The 22,502-nt window shown below is 38.4% G+C and overlaps 3 protein-coding genes across 6 annotated transcripts; 2 read left to right on the plus strand and 1 right to left on the minus strand.

The window, feature by feature from the left end:
- The first annotated feature begins 4,618 nt into the window (after positions 1-4,618).
- Positions 4,619-9,648, plus strand: LOC135679234 (ferredoxin-thioredoxin reductase catalytic chain, chloroplastic-like). 3 transcript variants are annotated; one of them, XM_065192744.1, is made up of 7 exons: positions 4,619-4,868; positions 5,864-5,976; positions 6,400-6,449; positions 6,541-6,612; positions 7,831-7,891; positions 9,237-9,287; positions 9,381-9,648. In XM_065192744.1, exons 1-6 carry the CDS (start codon positions 4,634-4,636, stop codon positions 9,279-9,281), a joined length of 576 nt encoding a protein of 191 aa, XP_065048816.1. In that variant the 5' UTR covers positions 4,619-4,633; the 3' UTR covers positions 9,282-9,287; positions 9,381-9,648. The 3 variants fall into 3 exon arrangements, with proteins under 3 accessions (XP_065048816.1, XP_065048817.1, XP_065048815.1); XM_065192745.1 differs by having other exon boundaries at positions 9,384-9,648; XM_065192743.1 differs by having other exon boundaries at positions 9,237-9,648.
- Positions 9,649-9,878: 230 nt separating this feature from the next.
- On the plus strand, positions 9,879-17,132 carry LOC135679230 (uncharacterized). 2 transcript variants are annotated; one of them, XM_065192732.1, is made up of 8 exons: positions 9,879-10,325; positions 10,403-10,621; positions 11,172-11,317; positions 12,447-12,514; positions 12,598-13,124; positions 15,129-15,209; positions 16,527-16,589; positions 16,896-17,132. In XM_065192732.1, the coding sequence occupies exons 2-8, from the start codon at positions 10,574-10,576 to the stop codon at positions 16,959-16,961; spliced, it is 999 nt and encodes a 332-aa protein (XP_065048804.1). In that variant the 5' UTR covers positions 9,879-10,325; positions 10,403-10,573; the 3' UTR covers positions 16,962-17,132. The 2 variants fall into 2 exon arrangements, with proteins under 2 accessions (XP_065048804.1, XP_065048805.1); XM_065192733.1 differs by having other exon boundaries at positions 10,455-10,621.
- An 827-nt stretch (positions 17,133-17,959) lies between these two features.
- On the minus strand, positions 17,960-20,149 carry LOC103992345 (U-box domain-containing protein 41). Its single transcript, XM_009411998.3, has one exon. The coding sequence runs from the start codon at positions 20,003-20,005 to the stop codon at positions 18,170-18,172; it is 1,836 nt and encodes a 611-aa protein (XP_009410273.2). The 5' UTR covers positions 20,006-20,149; the 3' UTR covers positions 17,960-18,169.
- Between the last annotated feature and the right edge of the window lie 2,353 nt (positions 20,150-22,502).

Here is a 22,502-nt window from a genome sequence, read left to right on the forward strand (position 1 = left end):
TGCTATTCGTATATTAATATTTGTACACACACATATATATATATATATATATATATATAATTTATTTATGGGGCTCTAAAAATACATAATTTTCATTATTTTTATTGAACAAGGAGCAGTGAGACAGGGACAGATTATTAATGAATTTTGACACACATCACAAGCTTTAATGAACATAAATACTTAATATCTCAGGAAAGTGTGATCCATGTGTTTATTATGATCTTGATTTTAATTCTTTTCTTATTTATATTCTTTTTTTTTTGCAATATTAATTAGATGTTTGTTACTGGGCCAACAATCTACTTGTTTTGGGCTTTCAATCCGATAAATGGGCCGATCCTATTTGATGCATCAGTGGTAAGCATCCTTATTCTTTGGATATTTTGATAATAATACAAACAATTCATATTTATACTCTCATTCATACCATAGTAACAGGTATTAGTATAAAAGCATGAGATCTATACGTATATGGATGTGTGTATACGTACACTGACAATGAAAAGAAAGAGTGACAAGACCTACAAAGGGTTTATTTCCGAGGAGGAAAACAAAAGGAATCACACACCCAAGCAAGTCGACACCCTACAAATAAAGACAATGCGATGGAACAAAATAGATTGATAGCCTCGTTGAATTGACGTGTCTTTTTGTTGTCGTATGGCTCCCCTCCTCCTCGGGTCATCATCAACCTCAATCCGTAGGGAGGGCGTCCTCTGCGGTAGCACATACCAAGGCTGCCTTCCTCTTTTATTTTACAGCCTTCGATGTATCATGTTCAAGGAGGAGCAATGAGTCGTATCGAGCATCGTCTTCACAGGTGTGCATGGATCGATACGACTCATTGCTCCTTTAAGAAGGGGCTGTTGTTTGTCACCGAGATTGCTGCTCATAGTCACCACCGACGTGGGACTGTCTCACGTATTTGTAGCAGTGGACTCCTGGTGTTGGAATCTGGAAGGCTTGCCTTGTGGCTGGGAAGGAGAGAGAGGCTCTTACAATGATGATGCTCGATAGCTGAAGATTCGTCATACACATGTGAAGATAAAGGCGATGCATGCGTCGCCTTTCCCCTCCGTAGAAAGAATGAGTAAATTAATTTCAAAGCTGGAGAGGAAACAGCGCTGGTTGGGTGCATGCGAGCTTTTGCTGGTTTTACTTTTGGTAGGTCAACTTATAGAAAGATGTATTCAGCTGCGTCGCCCGACTCACTTTGAGCGACTCACCTGTCGTTGTTAGCAGTGAATTCCAATGCTTTGTACCAAACAAAGCTGAAATGTTCGTAGCGAAGCTGTAAGCGTTTTGAGGTATGTGGTGTGACTTCAAACTTCATTTCAAGAGCTGCTTCAGACAGCATCCATGAGTACTAAGAACATGCATCATTTTCCAGCTTCGATACAAACGTCTGTACGTTTGGCACTGAGATTTTGGCCAATATGTGCTCCCAATAGTACACACATTTACTCTTTTCCTACTCCCAACGTCGAAGCAAAAGGACAGGGATGAGACTGCACAGTTACCGTTCTCCACTTCACCAAAGCGATAATGGTGTCCTGCCACATGGCCCCTTCTTTAGCTGCTTCCGATCGGCACACAATTAGGGCGACCCACACCTGTGACCCGCCCTTGTCTTTGTGAACCTGTAATGCTCCCTCTTGCCCTTGGAAAGGGAAGAGAAGGCAGTGTAACTTTGATGCAGCTTGTTGTTAACTGAAGCTGGCACGGAAACATGTGTACCCTCTGTCATGGGGATTGGTCAGAGGCAGCATGGCAGTAACTCAGCAGGTAACATCAGCATCCCTTTTGAAGACGGAGGGAGGAGAGGGTTCTTATGGGCTTTATGATCGTTCTCCCATGTGATCATGGGAAGCATGCGCGGTACTACCACCATCACGAGCTGCTTGGCGTCTATCTCTCTTCCTCTCCCTTCCTCTCGCCACCAATCATGGCCTTCCCACCACTATCATCGGTACCCCTCTCTTCTTCTCACTTGGCCACTCGTCACCACGCCCCTACCAGCACAGAACAAGCGGTGGGAGGAGGGAGCGAAGCTTAGTGAAACAGCAGCAGCAGCAGCAGCAGGAGGAGGAGGAGGAGAAGAGAGGATACCATGGCTACGACATGGGAGCTGATCACGCAGAGCACTTGCCCTTTCCAGTGAAAGGAGATCATCCGTTCCTTCTCTCCTGGACTTCCTTTGGGGGAATCAAGCGTCTTGGTCCGATCTCTTCATTTGTAGCTCATCCTGTGGTCATGTTGTGTTTCCTTTCAACTTTGCTTGAACCCTAGCCATGGTGTGACAAGGAGTTTGTGTTTGGGATTGTGTGATTTGTTTGTCTGTATGAGCAAATTTCGGATCTTTTCCTATATCACAGTCTCTAATCATGTTTGTTTCAGGAAGAGGGTTTCCTTTCACAGATAGATATGTGTGTCGATCACATCCTTCTGAAGGAGGGAGAAAGATGTATCCTACTGCTTTTGTTTACTCCATTTTCTTACTGCTCATGATGATGATATGATCTTCTTCTGTTCCAGATTCAGATTACAACATAAACATCTATTTAGTTGCCATCAGTAGATATGCAAAGATCACTGTGGAAGGATGATTTCTGGCAACGAAAAAAGTCATTATATTCTATGTTTAGAGACTCAGAGATTAATTAGAATCAGGCTCATCAATTCCCAGGAAGTATAAATACTGGCTAATATAGATTTGTTTTCTCTTCCTTTTTCTGTGAGTTACTACTGCACTAGTGTAGTTAGTTTTTGGCTGTATGCAAGAACTTAATTCTATGCATGAAATGGTGAAAGATCTGCCATGGTCATGATTACAAGAACTATTTTTTGTTGTGCATCAACATATATTTATTTAATTTTCTTCCAGTTAGATGCACGAGAAATCTAAGATATTTGGCCATGTCTTCTATCTTTTTCCAGCTAAAAATTACCTTGAAATCTATCTTATGTAATGTTATACATTCTTTTTTTAAAGTACATGCAGCACAAATTTGTTTTCTATTATGATGGATTAAGCAAAAAAATAATTAGTCTGCTAAATTTTCTTTAATGGTTCAAATGCTATATTTCTTTAAGTTCATCCTCATCATCCTCATCATTATTATTAAGATACAAAAGTCTGATGCCTAGTTGCAAATTTTGGGAGCTTAAAACATTGTTGGGATATGTGATGTAAATATTTCTCCAATAGAAGAATAATTTTCCCCTTTTTTTCTTTGCTAAAGTATTATTTTACATGCACACACCTAAGAAATTGAATGAGTGTTCAAGTAACAAAAACACAATTGGTTCAACAAATGTATAGAAGGATGAGACACAATTGGTTCAACAAATGTTAGATGCACAACATAACTTCAGAAAATCTAATCTATCTATCCACTTCTTAATCATTTTATCTATACATCCATTCATCCATCTATAAGATAGGTAGATAGATGCTTTGTGTGTGGGTGGAGAGATGGGGTTTGAATTAGTGGCCTTTTTTCTACATGGTGGAGATTTGAGTTGGATATTATAATTCAGATATCAAGGAAATATTTGCTTGCTCTACAATGGTCATTATGAACATCATAATATCATGGTTTAGTAGATTTATGTGTGCTTGCCACCCTACATGTAAATGATTAATCTATATATTTGGCTTGATTTATAGCTTCCATGATATTTGAATATATTGGCCACCCTAAATGTACTTGGCCATGCAATAATTTTTAATATCACTTTAAATTATGACTTAGCTAGTTCAACACATCTCACATCTCTGTCTCAAGATCAAGTAGTTGGGAAGATGATCAATAGAAAGACAAGATGCATCCATTGCATAATTGATCTTCCAATAATATAATGCATCACATGTCACACAGAAGCCACCTCTTGGACCACCTAATAAGTCTAAACTAATAATTGACTCATAATTGTGTCTACTATGTCTCAAATTTCAAATTAGGGATGTTAAGTTATTATACATATTTTGATTTTGGCACAACTTTTCTCAACAACACAAATGTGTTTATCTAACAAAAATTAGTATGCTAATTATAAATTATCCCCTATAATTAGTTACCTTTAGTGTTTTGATCTATACATTTTTAAAAATTATATTAAGATCCATATATTTATAAAAGTAAAATATTTAATCTCAGTTCTCCTTATATTGTAGATTTTACTAGCGAAAATACTATCGTGCTAAGTGATAAATCGAATGAGATAGAATTAGCACATTTTTTATAGTAAAACCTATGATATTTCTATTAGTAGAATCTCGATAATATGAGAAGAAATATAATTAAATATTTTATTTTTATATATATAGGATTCTTAATATAATTTTTAAAAATATAAAGATTAAAATAGTAAGAATAACTAATTACAAAGGTAATATATAATTAGTCTAAAGTTAGTAGTAGACTTTAGGATAGCTATTTAATCAAAAAATATTGTTTCTATCTTAATAATAATAATAATAATAATAATAATGTCAATCAAATTTGTGGTTAATAATATAATAAAATACTGATTTTAGCCCAAACAAAATGTTTATAACGATAACATACGGTATCGCTTTCATGTAACGGGTCGGGCCGAAACCGTTACGACATTCGTTATTTGGACGATGTCGTCGCGGTTGTCTCCCGAAGAGTGGGCGCAGTTCGAAGGGCTCGGAGGCGGAAACCCCTCCAGAATAAGGCGAGAGCTGTCGATTCGGCCGCCGCGAGGATCCGAGCTAGTAGAAGCGATGGCGCTGAGCCCCCGGACCGCCGCCCTTCATGGCGTCGCGCCGCTTCCTCGCTTAAGGCTCCCCTCGTTGACTTCCTGCGGCTCCCGTCGCGTGAATGTCCGCGCGAAAGGTTAGGATCCTCGATCCCGTCTTCGTGTTATTGTTCCTTGGACTTCCTGACCAACTGGCTGTCGATGAGGGTCTCGGTAAGTCGATTTGGGATTATGATGCGGTTGGGTAGCGTAATCGATTGGTCGATAGGGCTCCGCAGATTCTGATGTGGGACTACTGAATCGAAGTGATCAGGAGAGAAAATACGTAATTATTGATTAAAGATTCCTTTTCAGTTGATGAATTGTTGATTCTTGATGATATTCCGTCTCCAAAATCGGACAACGACGGGCGATCGTATGTTGTCCTATTTCCAAATCTGAGACTGCTTGTGCTTTGACAATGTATGATTGTCTTTTCAGGTTTGGTTACAGAAGTTGTGGGTATAGTTTGGTAATCGATCAAAGATAGGGAGGGAAGATAATTCAACAAGAAAGAGAATGCCACAAGGAAATCATCTCACCTTTTGTCTTCGTCTTACTTTGACCTTGTTTGCGCTTCTATTGAACAGTTACTTAGGTTGAAGGAAGAAACATGTTAGGAGCCCGATGAATAGGGAGTCCACGCCCTTCTTTTATTTCTATTTGTTGGGAGAGTTTTCAGTTGGGTGTTTTGGATCATATAAGGCTACTATTTCTACCAAAAGAACTCTTATGTGATAGTCAATCATCATTTTCTCATAGTTTGGTCCCAGATTTTATGCATTGGCGTTCTGCAGTATGCACAAATGACAAACGGAAAAAAGGGTCCATTCATAACAGGTCTATTTTATTTTATGTAAAAAGAAAAGGGGATCCCTCTCCAAGATCATTGAGAAGGCTCAGAGATTTGTGTAAATATTTTACTGTAAAAAATATTATAGCTTGTAAAAGCATTTACCATGCAATAGGCGGGATATTTTGGACATTATCTGTACATTCTATTGCATTAATTTTAGTTATGAACTCTTGAATATCATAATATGTCCCTTGCTGAAAGAAATGTGTTAGTCTTCTAACATTTGCATTTATGCAGTAGAACCCTCTGAAAAGTCTGTTGAAATTATGAGAAAATTCTCAGAGCAATATGCCCGTAAGTCTGAGACATACTTCTGCATCGATAAAGGAGTCACCTCTGTTGTTATCAAGGTAGTTTTAAAGAATTAATATTGTGTCACTTGTATTTTGTGACTGCTATTTATTTACTGTATTATTTCGATGGATTTGAACGATACTTAAGCAGCTGTCATGCATAACTTTTATTTGATTAAGATCTTGCAGCTATAACAAAGCAATGCTTTTCCTGGACAAAATCTACTATTATTTGGTAGATTGCCAAATATCTGTCAGCTAACTTAACATATTGATTATAACTACCTAGTACGAAATTGCTAAAATTGCAACTTTGTGTCACCAACGGTGGATATGGGGAATCTATGGATGTTCTTTATCTTTTTTGTAGGCTACATTTCTGCATCACATTTACTTGATTCAGGACTTAGAGCTGTTATAAAGTTATCTCTATCCTGGAATTCCTAGAATGTTTAGTAACAATGTTGTAAACTGCCACAGGGTCTTGCTGATCATAAAGATATGCTGGGAGCACCATTGTGTCCATGTAGGTAAATAATCTCATGAAATCTTCTATTCTTTTTTATGAGAAATATGTTTGTAATAGATCTTTAACACCCCAACATGATAATTCTGTATCAGGCATTATGATGACAAAGCAGCTGAAGTAGCACAGGGATTTTGGAATTGCCCATGTGTGCCTATGCGAGAGAGGTAAAGTATTATTCTTTCAAGGAGAGAAAATGATTATAAATCTTGATATGCTTAAATATGAATTTTTTCCCTGAATTATATATAATTTTATGTGAGGTTTAAAATCTCACCAGTGCTAGTTTTGGCTGGCGGCTGAATTTGTATGGTACCGGTTTGCCTGCTGTATCAATACTTAGCACAGAGCTACTGCTTGGACCAGAGAGAAAGAGAGAGAAGGAAGACAGTGGCAGAAATGATGACTGTCATTGCATGAGAGAAAGAAAGAGAATGCATGAGGAGAGAATGAAAGAGAAAAAACAATAAAAGACAGCTATCATGCTGGCAAAATTAATGAAGTGTCTGGGTGGTAGGCTTACTGTCTGATACACCCAGTTCCAGCTGTAAAATTTGGGCGATACACCCGATATGGTGAACCTTCCTGTATGAACTGGTATCGGGCAAACCCATGGTCCACATACTGGTTTTTGATCACCGATAAATATCCGCCTGTACCATTCAATATAAATAGGTACCGAGCAAACCTGTAGTCCATGTATGATTCATGATCTAATTGATAAATACCAGATTGTATCGACTGGTGTGTCCAGTTTTTAATACCTGTGGTATACAAAGAGACCTACATATATGTATATGTAGTTGTACACTGAATATCCCAGATAAATTGCATTTTTTATTTTTATTTAATGTCATTGCTACCTTTTGTCATTATTTTCCGAAGAAGCTGAGTAACTTCTTACTGGTTATGTTCCATTCTTTATGGGGATCAACGTAAAGTAATATCTTTTTGTCAGATTCAAATGTTCTGAATACATTCGGTTTCATGATTTGATTTCTTTGTTGTTCACGAGACGTACTTTCATGACTGAACTTTTAGAATGCTTAGAAATTCAGTAACAGTTCTTAACTGTAACTTAGAGCATTTTGTTACACAAGAGATGTTTAGTTTTGCATGTCTGAGTATCGACTAATTTCAGTGGTGTCACATGTTGTTTTCTTACATCCTTTAGCAGTTTATTTAATTGATTCAATGTTTCCTTGGTCTACGAGATTAATGTGTCATACTAATTCTTTTTACATCTTATAATCATTTGATTGCAGGTGTTTTCGGATTATGTATTATATGCTGAAAAATGGATGATATTAAATTTATCCAAGTAGATAATTTTCTGATGTATGGATGCTATGGTGTATTATTTTTTACATGCAATATCTTGGCAGGAAGGAGTGCCACTGTATGCTTTTTCTCAACTCTGACAATGATTTTGCTGGAAAGGAGCAGGTTGGTGACCAATGAAATTGTTAATCTGTCTTTTTTCTAAACTATGGTTCTAACAATCTGCTTCTAAGAATATCATATCTAAGACTCTGTTATGATTATTGAGGTGTGTTTTTACTTTGAGCATATTAACTCATTGGTTGAGTACATTGATCATCCTTTTGACATACCAACATTCTAGAACATATCATGCATTTGCTTGGAACTAGATCCAAGTTATGCTATTATATCGTATTGAGTTCTATTATCTTTTCAAAGGTTTTTCTGCTGCTAGTACTAGGTTTCCTATTGGGGCCCAAAAATCCACAACGTGGGTATAGATCTTTATTTTTTCTCCCATTAACCTTATCAGTCAGTCATCAAAAGTACTATACTTAATGATATGGATAAATCTGATACCCAACTCAAATACTACCCAAAAATCAAGCATGGATCTTAATTTTGGATTCAGAATCTTATCTGTTACAGATTTAGACCCTAGGTACATCCAAGACGATAACATCCCTAGCAGTTCTATATAAATTTATAGCAGTGGAGTAAAATTATGGTAATTCAAGTTTTATCTTAACCTGGAAACGGAAGTTACAAAATTGAACTAAATAATTGGAAGTTGATGAAGTAATTAATATAAAGCTGCTGAAATATTACCCATTCTGAAATGTGATGCTCATATGAAATGTGAGAAACATTAGGTGTGAATCAAACGAGTCAAGGTCTAGACAAGTAGTGGGGAAAAATATGATGGATATTGGACTATTTGGTAGTAGGATGATGAATTCTAGAAGGATGTGTGGTTCCCACATATATGATTCTTATGATATGTAGTATGATTTGCTAGGCATTCAGAGCTACCAAGTACTTTTGTAGGATGGGTTAAACAAAAGTCAATTTATCTCATCAGCATCTTTTTCTTTTCTGTTTGATCATTATCGTTTCTTGCTTTATGCAGTTTGTTTGTTGAACATTTTGAGTAAGAAACTTCTGATAAAAGTTCACAATCCATATATGTTTGCAATTTGTTTCCTTGAACATTTCTTTGCAACATTTTTAGTTGTTACAGTAGTTTCTGAGTAAGGTCATAATTGGCAAATTGGGATCCCAACATGTTAAAGGTACCAGTCAATATATCTGCCTTGGGTGTTGTGGTAGGAATTTGGATGTTTGAATAGCATGACAGTGTCCTTGCCGATTCATGTTTGGCTCTGAGTCTTCAAATTTTACTGAGCACACTTATAAAAGTGTACTCTGATACTCGTGCATTTGTTAGCACACATGCTTCATAATTATAAGAAATTCCTACAACTTTCCCACCATTCATTCTACTCACATTGTGTTTCTTGTCTTGCAGTCCATCACCTTGGAAGAGATCAAAGAAGCAATATCACAAATCTAACCACCAGTAATCAGTTTTGTACTGTTTGTACCTGGTTGTTATATTTTTAGTCCTTGTATTTCGATCGTATACTAAGTTCTTGCCGTGTTTCAATTGTAGCAGTATAGGCCTACAAAATGTTCTCAAGGATCTGTTGTTTGGATTTGATTATGGTTGAAGCTTAGGCTTGATTACCGTGTCCTTCCTGGTGACCGACAGAATCCCTCTTGTATCATACGAAATCTTTCAGGCCAATCACCTGTGGCTCTGGTGATAAGAAATATTTTTTTGTATTTTAGACTGCCCACCTTTTTTATCAAATATTTTGTCGGCGGATGGAATAGTTCAATGCATATGGGGCAAAAAGAAGAATTTTACTTTCTTATTACATGATTAATATGGGCAATCTCCTTTCTTTGATGCACTTGTGTGCTGCAATATATATATATATATATATATATATATATATATATATATATATATATATATATATATGATTTTACTGCTCCCGTTTAATACTAAAAAAACATGTTTTAACAACAGCAGTTGAACTTCCTGATCTCTGCCTACAGTATGGTTTATAAGAGGTCGTTAATGGTCTTTTATTTTATGGCACCGTGGATTTATGCTAATTAGTGGGAAATTAGCCAACGATGATTTGGTACTAATACTTTTCATTAAAGTGTTTCGTTAAAGAAAATTGGAATTTTCTCTTTCAATTTTCTCGTGCTGTTAATCATTAATTATTAGTATAATTAGGTCATTAGTTGTCTCGTTTTTAGTATATAACATTTTTCTAGTATGTAACATTTTTTTACCTTGTGCTGGGCGAATAGGAATTTTATTCAGGAAGAATAAGAGAAAGAAAAAGAGGTTTTGGTTGATAAATGGCCTCAAGCGCTTGATTACAAAAAAGATAATGAAACAGCGGTAATAATAATAGTAGCTATATTTCTTATTTTCTTGAACCGCCTCGTCCTTTCATTCTCCGGGCCGGGCTTTCTTCTGTTGCTCCTCATACCATCTCTCGATTGGTTGTTCCGGTTCTGACTGCGAAGCTTGGAGGTAAATAAACGATTCTTTTCTGTTCTTTTACTCATCTTCCTTGTTTCGTGTGTTCTGTAACCCTCGTCGATCTCTAGGGTTCCCGGGCGAGAGCAAGATCCTGATCCTTTTACCGTCTTGGTTTATTAGGGTTCCGGATCTGTTCTGTTGGTGCCGCTTGATTCGCTTGACGAGAGAGAGAGAGAGAGAGAGAGAAGGAATTACCAATAAAGGAGAAAAAGAAGGGAGGGGAGAGTAAGAACGAACAGATGTCTGCTCGGCCCCAGTTCACGATCACCCTGGGCCGAAGCGGTCAGGTAGAACTTCCTACCTCCTCCATTTTTCTCTGAAATTACATCGTCACATTCGCGCATCTGTTATTTATTGTCAAATAATATCCGTTATATGAATACACGGTTCCTCCTGCACAATGGGTGCTTGATTTGAGCCTTCTGCTTTTAGGGTTGGAAATGGTGTTTCTTGTGGACATTGGCTTCTCTTGCTAGTACGGTGGATATTCAAGCTTAAGAGAATTTTATATGCTTGCCTTTTGATTTCTGCCTGAAAGAGTTTTTTTTTTTTAATTATTGTGTTTGAGTCATTTTTGCAGATGTTCAGGGAGAGTTTCAGATTTGTTTTTCAGTTGTCAAATAAGATTCTGCCTCAGTTTCAATTCTCATTGGTTCTTTTCAGTACCTAGAAGAATTTGTTAGCCTTTTCTTCAAGAGAGTTGTGGCGTGCTTATATTTTTGTATGATTGTGTTACATGTTATGCTTGGTTGGTTGACATGTGTATGTAACACTTGACAGATTTACAAAACGCAAATTCATAGATACGTTGACCTCTTTCCTTTCTGATGTTTGCAGGTTGTTAAGAGAGCAAGACCTATATCTGATGGCAGTCATTGTGATGATGACATGCCCTCCTTAGCATCCAAGCTATCAGTGAGAGAAAGGTTGGAGAACAACATGGCCAATAGCAGTTGTTATGGGAGCCAGTATGAAAACAAACGGTGTGCTTTTTTCTTTCTAGCGTAATGTAGTGATAAAATTTACTCTGTTGTCAGTTAGCTTATGTGGCAAAAAAGAAATATTTAGAACCATTTTATAGATATATGCCCTTTCTAATGGATGATCTTCATTCTGAATCTGTTCTTGTCCTCGTATTCTTTGTTGCTAAAGAAATTTTAGTCTGCTTACTGCAGCTTAGCTGTATGTACTCTTGCTGTGCTATCTATGAGCATCAAGGTTTAAACATTATTTTGAGATTAGCTTTGTCCAACTTTTTAAGGTTTCTTTAATAAGTATGCTCTTGTTCCTTGTATACCAAAATGACTTTTGACCATACACCATTTTTCGTTGCTAGAGAAATTAAATAGATGTATATAATTGCCAATTGTTTTTCTGCTTACTGGTTATACTCTTGTACTTGTGCTGTCTATTAGCACCATGTTGTAACAATAAGCTAGCTTCGTCCAACTTTACACCCTCTTCAAGTGTTTGCCTATCATGATGTTTGTCCTATACCAATTTGGCCATATGCATGTAAATCATCTCCACTTTTGCAGAAAGCTACATTGAAAGGGGATCCTAATTCCTAATCCACGGTCCTTAATATTTTTATTCATTAACACTAGTTGTAACAGTTCTCTTTGCTGGCAATAGCAATGGAAACAATATTGTTTCTGTGACATGCTGGACATTTTAGCTTTCCTGCCCTTGGCTTCACGTAAAGGGTTATGTGTGTGTGTGTGTGTGTATTCATTTTCTTTTGTTTTAGTGTTTGACTTCAGGATTCAATTGTAAGACTTTACTTGTGGATATTGGTTTTTAGTTTTTAGAATTTTGGAACAATGTATGGTCAATTTTAAAAGATCTACATAATGAGTACAACATTTACTTTAATTGAGCAGTTTTATGTTTCTGAAGACTTTAGCACTTAAGATATATTTTGCCGTGGAATTGGCCTTTTGCGGCTCTGACTTAAACCTCATTTGCTTGACAAAGCAATGTGTTGGGTCACAACCCTGAGAACACAAGAGAATAATTTTCTGACCTGTTATCCTGATTTGTTGTTTTTTATTAGTTAACCAAATTCTATATTATGTTTCATGATGCTGGTAATTTGTTACTATGTTGCAGTCAGAGAACAGATGATCATGATTCAAGATTCATGAATAAAAATCCGAGAGACAAGCATATCAAATCTAGTATCCATTTGAAATTATACAGAATTAATTGTTTCCACTTGAACTTTCTTTCCTCTGCTTTGTTGGTGCCTTAATGCATAAAGATCATCAGGTTCGTAGAGATGATCTGAGATGGAAACTTATTAATAAAAGCTTATCTCGAAGAAGACATCCTGTTGCTGAAGGACAATATGATGTTGACCTACGTGAAAAGCTTTCTCAGAATACACGTGCTTCTCGCGTATCTGATCCTCGGCAACATACAATAGAATCAAGAACCTCTGGCTTTGGAAGGAGAATACCTTCTACAAGAAGTGCGGATGATTTACTTGAATTGGATTCACATAGGAAGTCATATTCTTGGACTTTGGATCAGCAGAGGCGTAGTTCTCCAGATAGGCTTATTAGCGCTCCAAGGCGTATCTCTCCTTCAAGAAGATACGAGGAACTGAAGCACACATCTGTGATAAGATCTGTTGATGCTTCCAGAACTAGTTTTCTAACAAACAGTGGAGTAGGTGATTCTTCTAGATCTTTTGCTTTTATGACTAAAAACACTTCTGCCGATGCAGTCAAGCCAGTTGTCCGAGCTCCTGTACCAGGGGATATTGGGCAAAGAGTTGTACTTAAGGTATATCTGACTCTTCCAAATTGTTTCTCATTATTGTGAATGTCTTTTAACTTGAGCATTTGCAGATGAAGAATCGTAGATATCTGATCCAATGGACTGCTTTATGATACTTGTAAAACTCAGTAGCTTTTTACTGATTAGTAGTTGTGTGGGGAATGCCTATCCTTCTTTATTGTACACACTATATAGTGATATATTATTCTAAATGGCTATTTTGACACCATTTCATTGCTAGTGAAGGTGAACATGCATGAAATCCAAAATTTCTTTTCTAAAATGAATCATCTGTTGATTATGGTCAGTTAAAAATAAGGATCTTAGAAACTATGATGTTCACAAACTTTCGTAATTAAGTTTCACTAGATTTAACTCATATGCTGCAAAAATGTAACTTCAGACTGTGAGGCAATTTTCACTGTTGTCACATGCCTAACTCTGTAAAGTTATGGTGTCTGGAATTCTTAAATTGTTATACAATTAAATAGTAATTTATTTTTCGTAGTGCTATTTGTCTTGGAAGCAAAGAGTTAGATGTGTAATATATATGACCACTTTTTGAAGCATAGTTAAGTGACTTTTTTTTTGGAAGAGTGTGATATCCTAAATTGATGGTTTTGATACCTTAAATATTCCTATTTTGAATGGATTTGTTCTTTCAATCATTCTGCCTGACATGGATAAAATTTACAATGCTGATACGGAATTAATACCTAGACTTATAAACAGGTTGCGTAGCCAAGCTATGGCCCAGCATGAACCCTACATGATTCATGTGGTTGGAGTTTAACCATTTTAACCCATTTACTTGCACTAATGTCTTTACCACTGTTTCTTATAGAGGCTTAATATATTTCCACCATTAAGCAATTCATCTTTCTACTGTTAAATGTTAATTCTACATTAATCATAAATATTAAAAGAAATATATGAGAAAATAAGATTTCTTTTTCTATATTTATTGTATGTTCTTTGGTAGTTGGATATATGCATGAGTTGCCATTCTCAAGTCTATGCATGGTAGAGGGGTGAGGAACTTGCTCAAAAATTCTTTGCATGGCTGTGGACAAGATGGATAGATCGGGAGAAAATTCTACTTTTTAGCATTGGTATTGAAGCAATAGATAAGATTGCATATATTGACCCTCTCCTTTGAACCCCCATTTTGCGAGAGCCTTGTGCACTGGGTTCGTCCTTTCTTTTAGGAAATTAACAGGCTTCTTGGTGCGAGCTTGTGATTGTGGGTTTATGAATACAGCTTACATGGTTGAGACCAACATTTTTATAGGATTGTGGGCATTACCATGATTTGATGGTACAAGGCCTTATGGCCTGAAACCCACTCAATTAGCTAGAGGTTTTGGTAAGTTTCAATCCTGTCCCAACCTAACCGATTAGTCATCTTGAACGGGTTTGATCCATGTGAAGTCGATTTTACCCAATGGATTTGAATTGGGACCTTTGAAGTGCCAGATGTTCCGACATATGGATAGTCTAGTTGGCACGTCTATATCCCATGGTATGGCAAACGTTAATGTATTAGATTTTTGTCTAATGTTGTTGGTTGGTCATATATCCTGAGATGCACCTTTGTTCAATAGCGACAAAAGATCCATGTAGCCGTTATGACAATATGTCGTTGTTATTATTGTTGTATCAGAAGATGCAGTTTCTGTGCATTGGGTTTTTATTCTGTGTGCACCTCAGTCACCTCTTGCTAAAGCCACTTAGCTTTGGTTAATTGGTGAGGACCTTGGCGCGCTATGTGCCTTAGCCTTCAACAAAACTGTCTCTAACTTTATTCATTTAGGACTTATAGAAATGCTTATGACTGATTCAAGAGCTTATTATGCTACAACTTGCAAGATGAGTGATGATAACTTCCACTAACTTATGAGCTTATAATTTTTTGCAATATTGTACATCATGTGTATTTCCTAATATTATAATTATAGCCAAGCTTTCCTTATTGGACACAATGTATCGAACTTTTTTTCCTTTATGCAGCCTGAGGAACCTCTAACAGTTTCTGGCTTACTACACTCATTAGGTCTTGGAAAATATGCCGTACTATTTCAGGCAGAAGAGGTATTATTTTCTGTCAATTTTATTTTTTAGAATACTTCTTGGTGCTTAAATTTCTGGTGTACTTTAAGAGTCTTCTACAACTATCGAGAACTTGAAATATTTGTTCATATTATTCTATCGGGTGTTGAGAATTTTACTAGTCAAGTGATCTAGACTATAGTCAAATATGCCATAGTTTTTAACTATATTGTGTTAGAAATCTATCTTATCGTTTTGCATGAGGTAACATGTTCAATGGTATGTGTTAGGAACTTTAGAAATAAATTTATCTGGTATATTATGATTATGTAAAACTTTATCTTTATGTCACATCTTCACTACATGAATGCATGTAAAATTTATGTGAACTTGCAAATCCATGTTTGGATGTTTATGCATGCTTACATGTAGATCCATTCAAATTTTTTATAAAAGACTAGTTGTTATGATATGGGCTTGATAGGCTAACTAACCTATCAACTTCGTTTGACCTAAACTACTGTTCAAAATGCTTAAGGTAGAAGTTGATAGTAGTACACTTATCATATCTGTATAAGTCAATCTTAATATTTTTCACTTTCAATATAGGACTAATCAGGGTGTTATAATTTTCCCCCTCAAGGACTTTGACGTCTTCGTCAAGGCCCAACATAGCCCAGATTAAACTCAAGCATGATACATGCGAGGCGTAGCCCAATGGTGGCTCCACATCATGACGAGTCGTCCTTTGACTCCATCCACGGGTAGCCCTTTCCTACTCGAGCCTTCTTACCATGCTCAATTACTAGGTCAGCTCTGATACCAAATGTCACGACCCGAGCTTGATAGGGTAATTGACCCATTAACTTTGTTTGACCTAAACTATTGATTAAAATGTTTAACTTTAAAGTTGATAGTAATATACTCATCAAATATTTATAAGTCGATCTTAATCTTACCCACTTTCGATGTGGGACTAAACGGGTGTTACACAGATACTTCTGATATTTAGAAAGAAATTTATTTGAATTAGCCAATATTATTTATAGAAATTTATTCCTCACATGTACTCTTGGGCAATCGCATCCAATTTTAATGCTAAAAAGGACATAGAAGTTGCCTATAATACTTACAAAACTAGATTTGACACTATTTGATTTAAAATAGAATATCTAATCTACTTTAGACTCTACAGTACTTGGAACTAATAAAGTTTCCTGAATGGACATGACTAAAGTTTGCCTGAACCAGTTGGTACTTATGCTTCTTGTTCCTGTGAGACCATCGATTATAGATAATGCTTAAGATTGACATTATGGAGTTTTGTGCTCATAATCACTGTATTGCATCTGGTTGCAGGTGGATATGACTGCGCTGAGGCAGATGGGAGACAATGACCTCAAAGAATTGGGAATTCCCATGGTGACTTTACATTGCTTTCAATGTCTTCTTTTGCTTGTATATTATCCACAATTAGGCTTTTCCTGAAGTAAATTTCCTAACATATTATTCCTTAAGTACCTGTTTATAAGATTAATTCAGATGTTTGATATATTTTACCTTGTCCAAATAAAGAACTTTGACAAACTACTTGCCATATTTGAACAATAGTTCATTTGAATATTTTTAGTTTGTCGTTTTAATTTGATAGTTTCTGTTTTTAGTACATGTATGTAATTCTTGTTTTGTCTTTTATTAAAGCTTGAAACTAACATTTCTTCTATGTAGGGCCCTAGGAAGAAAATCCTTCTTGCAGTGGTATCTCAAGCAAGACATCCACAACGGCAACGGTGAGAAAACCAAATGCCAGTTGATTTTGGGTTTGTTTTTGTTATGGCAATTGAGACACCAAATTGTAGGATCTTATCCTCAATTAACGCTTATTTTCATACCCATCTTTGGAATCTAATGTTCTCAGATGATTAAACCTTTCATTCATCAGTGTCAATTGAAAGCTTTTTCAAATTGGTGTTGCACAATTTTATCCTTGCACTTACTAAATAATGCGGGACACAAAGCTTGAAAAAGTACAGTATTTAGAGATGAAGTAGTTGGTGTTACGGCTAGCTAGACAACTTATTTAATCATTTCATTGACTGAAACGAAGAACTCTGCAACAAGACAACTTATTTATACACATGCACCGATTATTTGTTTTTCCTTACCTTGAAGGTTGCTGGATTCGCTCAATGTAAGTAGATTGAAGGTTTCTTTTGTTTTTCTCGAGGCATTTTCTAGCTGTGTGTGTCAAGTATGTCATTTAAAAAATATCATATGTTCTGTACAAACCTGTCCTTGGGTTTTTGTCTCTCTCGGAACAATTTGAGGCAAGTTGCCATAAATAATGATTATTTATCTGTCATGTAGAGAAATTCTTTAGATTTGGTCAGTGGAAGGGAGAATTGACGTGATGCCTTCTTTGAAGAGCATCCTCGATTAATCTTATGGATTCAAGGGAAGAGTTCCTTTGTGTTGACTATGGAGCTTATACTTTATTGTATTGATAGATCACTAATGACCAGTGTTGATATTGTGTTTAGTTATTGATGAAAGATCATAATGGTTTGTTGGGTCAATCTTCTCAAGGGCGGAATTGATCTAAAGACCCGGTCAATCTACCGGCCAACAATACCATGATGGCTTGTTGGACCAACCAACACCATCAACTGTATTCAACTGTTATAATAGCTCCCAAATGTTACCTCATCCAACCTGCTTTTGAAAGGTACGGAAACAAGTCACACACCGGAAGCTCCAACAAGGATTAAAAAAAAAAAAAGAGAGAGAAGAAATTAAGATAAAAGGAACAAATTTACACACATCCGAATCCACCAAGCCTTGTCCACATGGCCGTTCCCAAATAGTTACGGAAGAGCTTACAAACAAAGACGTACAAGCTTCCATTCTTCCACAGACTACCAACTCAACGAGCTCACCATCCCTCGCTCGGTAAGAGAGAGATGAAAGGCGAGGCAAACTCTAACGCACTCGGCCGAGTTGACTCAGAACTTGGCTGAGTTGGCTGAGTTGATCCCGGTCGGCCTGTTATCGAAAACGTTGCGTCGCGGCCGAAGCGACATCAGCCCGTCCGAGAGGGCGCTACTGACGTCGTCCCCCGCATCGAACCCCAGGGAGGCCACGGCCTCATTGTCGCCTTCCTCCTCTTGGATCGCCCTCAGTGTCCTCCTTGCCATCTCCCCCCGGGGCCCTCTTCCGCCGCCCTCCGTCACCACCCTCGTCAGCTCCTGCTCCGCTCCCGCCGCCTTCGCCAGGCCCCGGAACCGTAGGCTCCCTTGGCTCATCCAGTATAGCACCGCCACGCAGTGCTCCTCCTCCGCTGCCTCCAGCGGCGGCCCCCTCATGAGCGCCACCAGTGCCGCCACTGCGCCGGCGTCCATCAGCGCTGCGCGCCCCTCGTTGCAGCTGGCCAGGTTATGGATCACCATCAACGCTATCCTCGCTGGCTTCGTGCCCTGCCCCAGAGTGGCCGCCTCTTCCTCCCTCTCCCTCGCGACCGCGAGCAACGCGTGGACTGCTCCCGGGGCGCGCGCGATCTTGGTCCGGTTGGCGGCGGCGAGGGAGAGGTGGTAGAGCGCCATCCCTGCGTCGCGACGGGCGCGGGGGCCGTCGGCGGAGTGTCGGGCGAATAGGTTAAGGAGCGGCGGGATGGCGCCCAAGACGCCCATCGTGGTGCGATTCTCGTCCTGGAGGGCGAGGCCGAACAAAGCGCCGGCTGCGTGGTCGCGGGCCTCCGAATGGCCCCTCCGGAGCACCTCCACGATCGCCGGCACTATCCCCGACCTCAAGATCCTAACTTTATTCACCGGCTCCAGCGAAAGGTTCGCCAACGCCGCGGCAGTGTTGATTTGGACGGCAGCGCAGGACGAGAGGAGCATAGGCCGGAGAGCGCCGAGGAGTTGCGGGGTGCAGAGGGCGACGCGCCGGTCGCAGCTCTCCCTCGTGGCCTGTCGGAGGGCTGCCGCGGCGGATTCTTGGTCCCCCTCATCCAAATCCGTCAACTTGGTCAACACCTCTTCCATCGCATCGGTCGTCCTCCGCGAGGGCGAATTGGTGACTCTTGGAGCTTGCTCTCGACCTAATCTTTCGTCGACGACCACGATCTCAGAAGAAGAATAGGAAGATGACGAGTGATAAGAGGATGACGACGGAGTAGACGCCGACGAAAAGCTTGAGGATTTGTTCTTCCCTCGTTGTCGCTCGGAGAGAGGGGGAGAAGTGGTGGGGTTCATCGTCTGCTTCGACTCCTCCAACACCGATGGCAAGATGCCATCTTTCGCATCCTTTCCGCCATCAACGAACTCGGAAGCTCGCAATTCCATACCTTTTTCTTTACCTCCATTGCAGACTTCATCTTTTCCGTCTTTTCCGACAGAGGCAGCAGCAGAGGGAGGGAGAGGTTGATCTTGGGGCATGAGGCGGCGGACAATGGCCACGGCGGCTTCCGGGGGGATGGGAAGGGGAGGGGGGAGGCCGCAGCGGGAGCACCAGGCGACGATGGCGGCCTTGAGGGCGGCGTTGGAGATGAGGAGGAGGGGCGGAGCAGCTTCCGGCGAGGAGAAGGGGAGGTGGAGATCGAGGGGAAGGCCTGGTGGAGGAAAGGCGAGGTCGAGGCAGGCCTGGATGCAGCTGCGCTCGAAGGTGTGACCGGAGGGGATGATGACGGGATCAGCCATGATGGAGCGGGAGATGGGGCAGAGGAACTCCACCGGCATCTCCGCCGTGAAGGAGGGCGCGGGCGAAGTCGATGCGGAGGTCGACGGCGAGGTGGCCACCGACCGGCGGAAGGACAGCTTCCATCGCTGCTTACTACTTCCCATGTCGGATCGATTCCTAGTCCAAGCCAGCCATTCTTGGTATCCTTCGATCCCTTTCTTTTCTTGGCTCTCTGTCTCTCTGGTGGAAGGAGAAGAAGAAGAAGAAGCAAAGGGAAGACTTTAGTGGAAGGAGCGAGGCGAGGTCGAAGACATGAGGTTGTCGTCTATTTATGTTTCTTTATCCCCCTCATGTCATCAACACAATTCTTTTATATTATTTTTATACACCATCTGAAATTCTATACTTGAAATTTCCTAAAACTCAGCTCATAATTGATTGCATCCTTAAAAATTTGTATCTTAGAAAAGTAGTAATAATTTTTTCAATCTTTTCAAATAACTTTACATGTTCATCTTAAAATTCTTAATTCAATCTCATAATTTTTTAATATTATTTTTTTAATTATTGAACACGGGAATTTATAAACCGTTCAGTATACTATTATTATAATTTTTGAAGCTCTTCTTTATCTTAATCATTTTATTTTTATTATATTAATAACATCTTTATTATTTTTATTTTATAAAGATGATCACGAAAAAATATAAATTGTTTAATAGAGTCCTAATTGAATTGGACTTGCTTTCGCGCTTGTCGCAAATCGATGTGTTCTAGAAAAGAGATTCGATGAAGAATCATGTAAAAAATCTAATGTATATTCAATAAAAACTCATTGATGCCTAGGTTAGTAATAGAGTCCCGATTGAATTAGACTTGCTTTTGTGCTCGTCACAAATTGATGTGTTGGAGAGAACAAAGATTCCATAATAATTAAGATTCGATAATAATCATATAAAAGAAATAGTAGAAATCCAATGTCTTTCCTTATTCGTCGAGGATATATATAAAGGCTTTTTATGATGGAGTGATTGTTGAGGCGTAAGCCGAGGATAATGGAGGAAACAATTATATGAATCATCCAACTATCATTTAAGTTGTGCAATCATACGTTGAATCATCGGGTGTTATAATTATAAAGTAATAATTTACCTTAACACGAGGGATCATAAATTATCATCCTATCAAGTTGTTTTTGTCAGCAACAATGGAATTTCCCTAACATGTTTATCGGGTGAGTATGATATGCTATCATAAATGATAGTTGTTAAAAAAAAGAAGATAATAATACTTAGATAACAAGAACTAGAATTAGAATAATAATTAAAAAAAGATCAATCATCCATAAATAACAAGAACTAGAATACTTGATAGATCCTAGCTAAATACCATCTCTTAGACCTTACTCATCATAAAAAGATACTAACTCAGTGGCTCAATTGATGGTTTTAATGGTCACAACCCTCTTAAAACATGGTACCAGTCCTGTGGACTCAATCATACCAGTGTAGTGTGGCTATCAGCAATCCATATAATTGTAGTTGCTGGCTAAATGAAACATGCAATTCTCTATTCTATGTACAAATGATATGTACAAAAGGAGAGCCGTGTGATTTTGGAGACAATAATGGCTTTATGTAATGATCTTGATGAGATTTTGCACATAAAGTAACCAATGATCTTTATGAACATATGAAGAAATGGAGTGGCTGACAAATGATTGAAGCATGTCCTGCATCTCTCTGTCAACATATCCTGAGAATGATTATACCTACCCCCAAGAAAACTAGATAATTATTATTAGCAGTCAATTTAGATGTGTGCTCTTTCAGCAGCAATCTAACATCAATAGAAGTGCACTATTTGTTGTTCATGGTCTTCTTTATTGAAACTGTTGTGGATAAACATATAGCCCAGCCAAAAGTTTCAAGAGGTGAGCTGCCTGCAACTCAGGTATTCCAGAATGCAATGTGGAGTTTGAGTATAAACTTCTATTTCCAATGATTGCCTGACATATATGCCAACCTCAATAATTTCATCAGCAAAGTTTCTTAGAATTGAGTCTCATCTCAAAACTCACCTCTTTCTATTTCTTGTTGTCATAACCTTCTGCAGATCAGGCTGGCAAAGAGCTGATTAAGAATAGATAGATAGACCTTCTCTGACCTTGGGGCATTCAACCAGTTGGCTTCTCCAAGAACAACCAGTCAATGATGTCCTGTGGAAGGTCCTATCAAAGACCAGTTGTGTGACAACTTGGAAATCTAAGTCACTGTTGAGTTCTATATCTTTGTCTGCTCTGATGAACTGTGTATTCATTACATCCTTTGCACCCAAAAACCTTATCTCTTGTCCTGTCTTTGCTCTTAAATATCAATCACTTCATTGAGACTACCAAAAAAGCATTTCAAATTTCAAAGGGGGGTGTCCACAAGATCTGCTAGCCTTTCATCATTGCAGGAACATCACTTGCTTTCTGGGTTCCCAACAAAATGCATTAGTTTTGTGAGTGATCTCTAACACCTGCCCTGCATTCATTCTTTTGTTCCATCAACTGATTTATGTGAAGGATATTCCATTTCCTGTGCCATTTGTTTGGATGAATCGCACGCTGCACATCTTGGTCTTGTAATCCTAATTGCTTGAAGCCTTCTTCTTGTT

The sequence above is a fragment of the Musa acuminata genome, chromosome BXJ1-7 (assembly GCF_036884655.1).
Source record: "Musa acuminata AAA Group cultivar baxijiao chromosome BXJ1-7, Cavendish_Baxijiao_AAA, whole genome shotgun sequence".
NCBI classification, from domain to species: domain Eukaryota; kingdom Viridiplantae; phylum Streptophyta; class Magnoliopsida; order Zingiberales; family Musaceae; genus Musa; species Musa acuminata.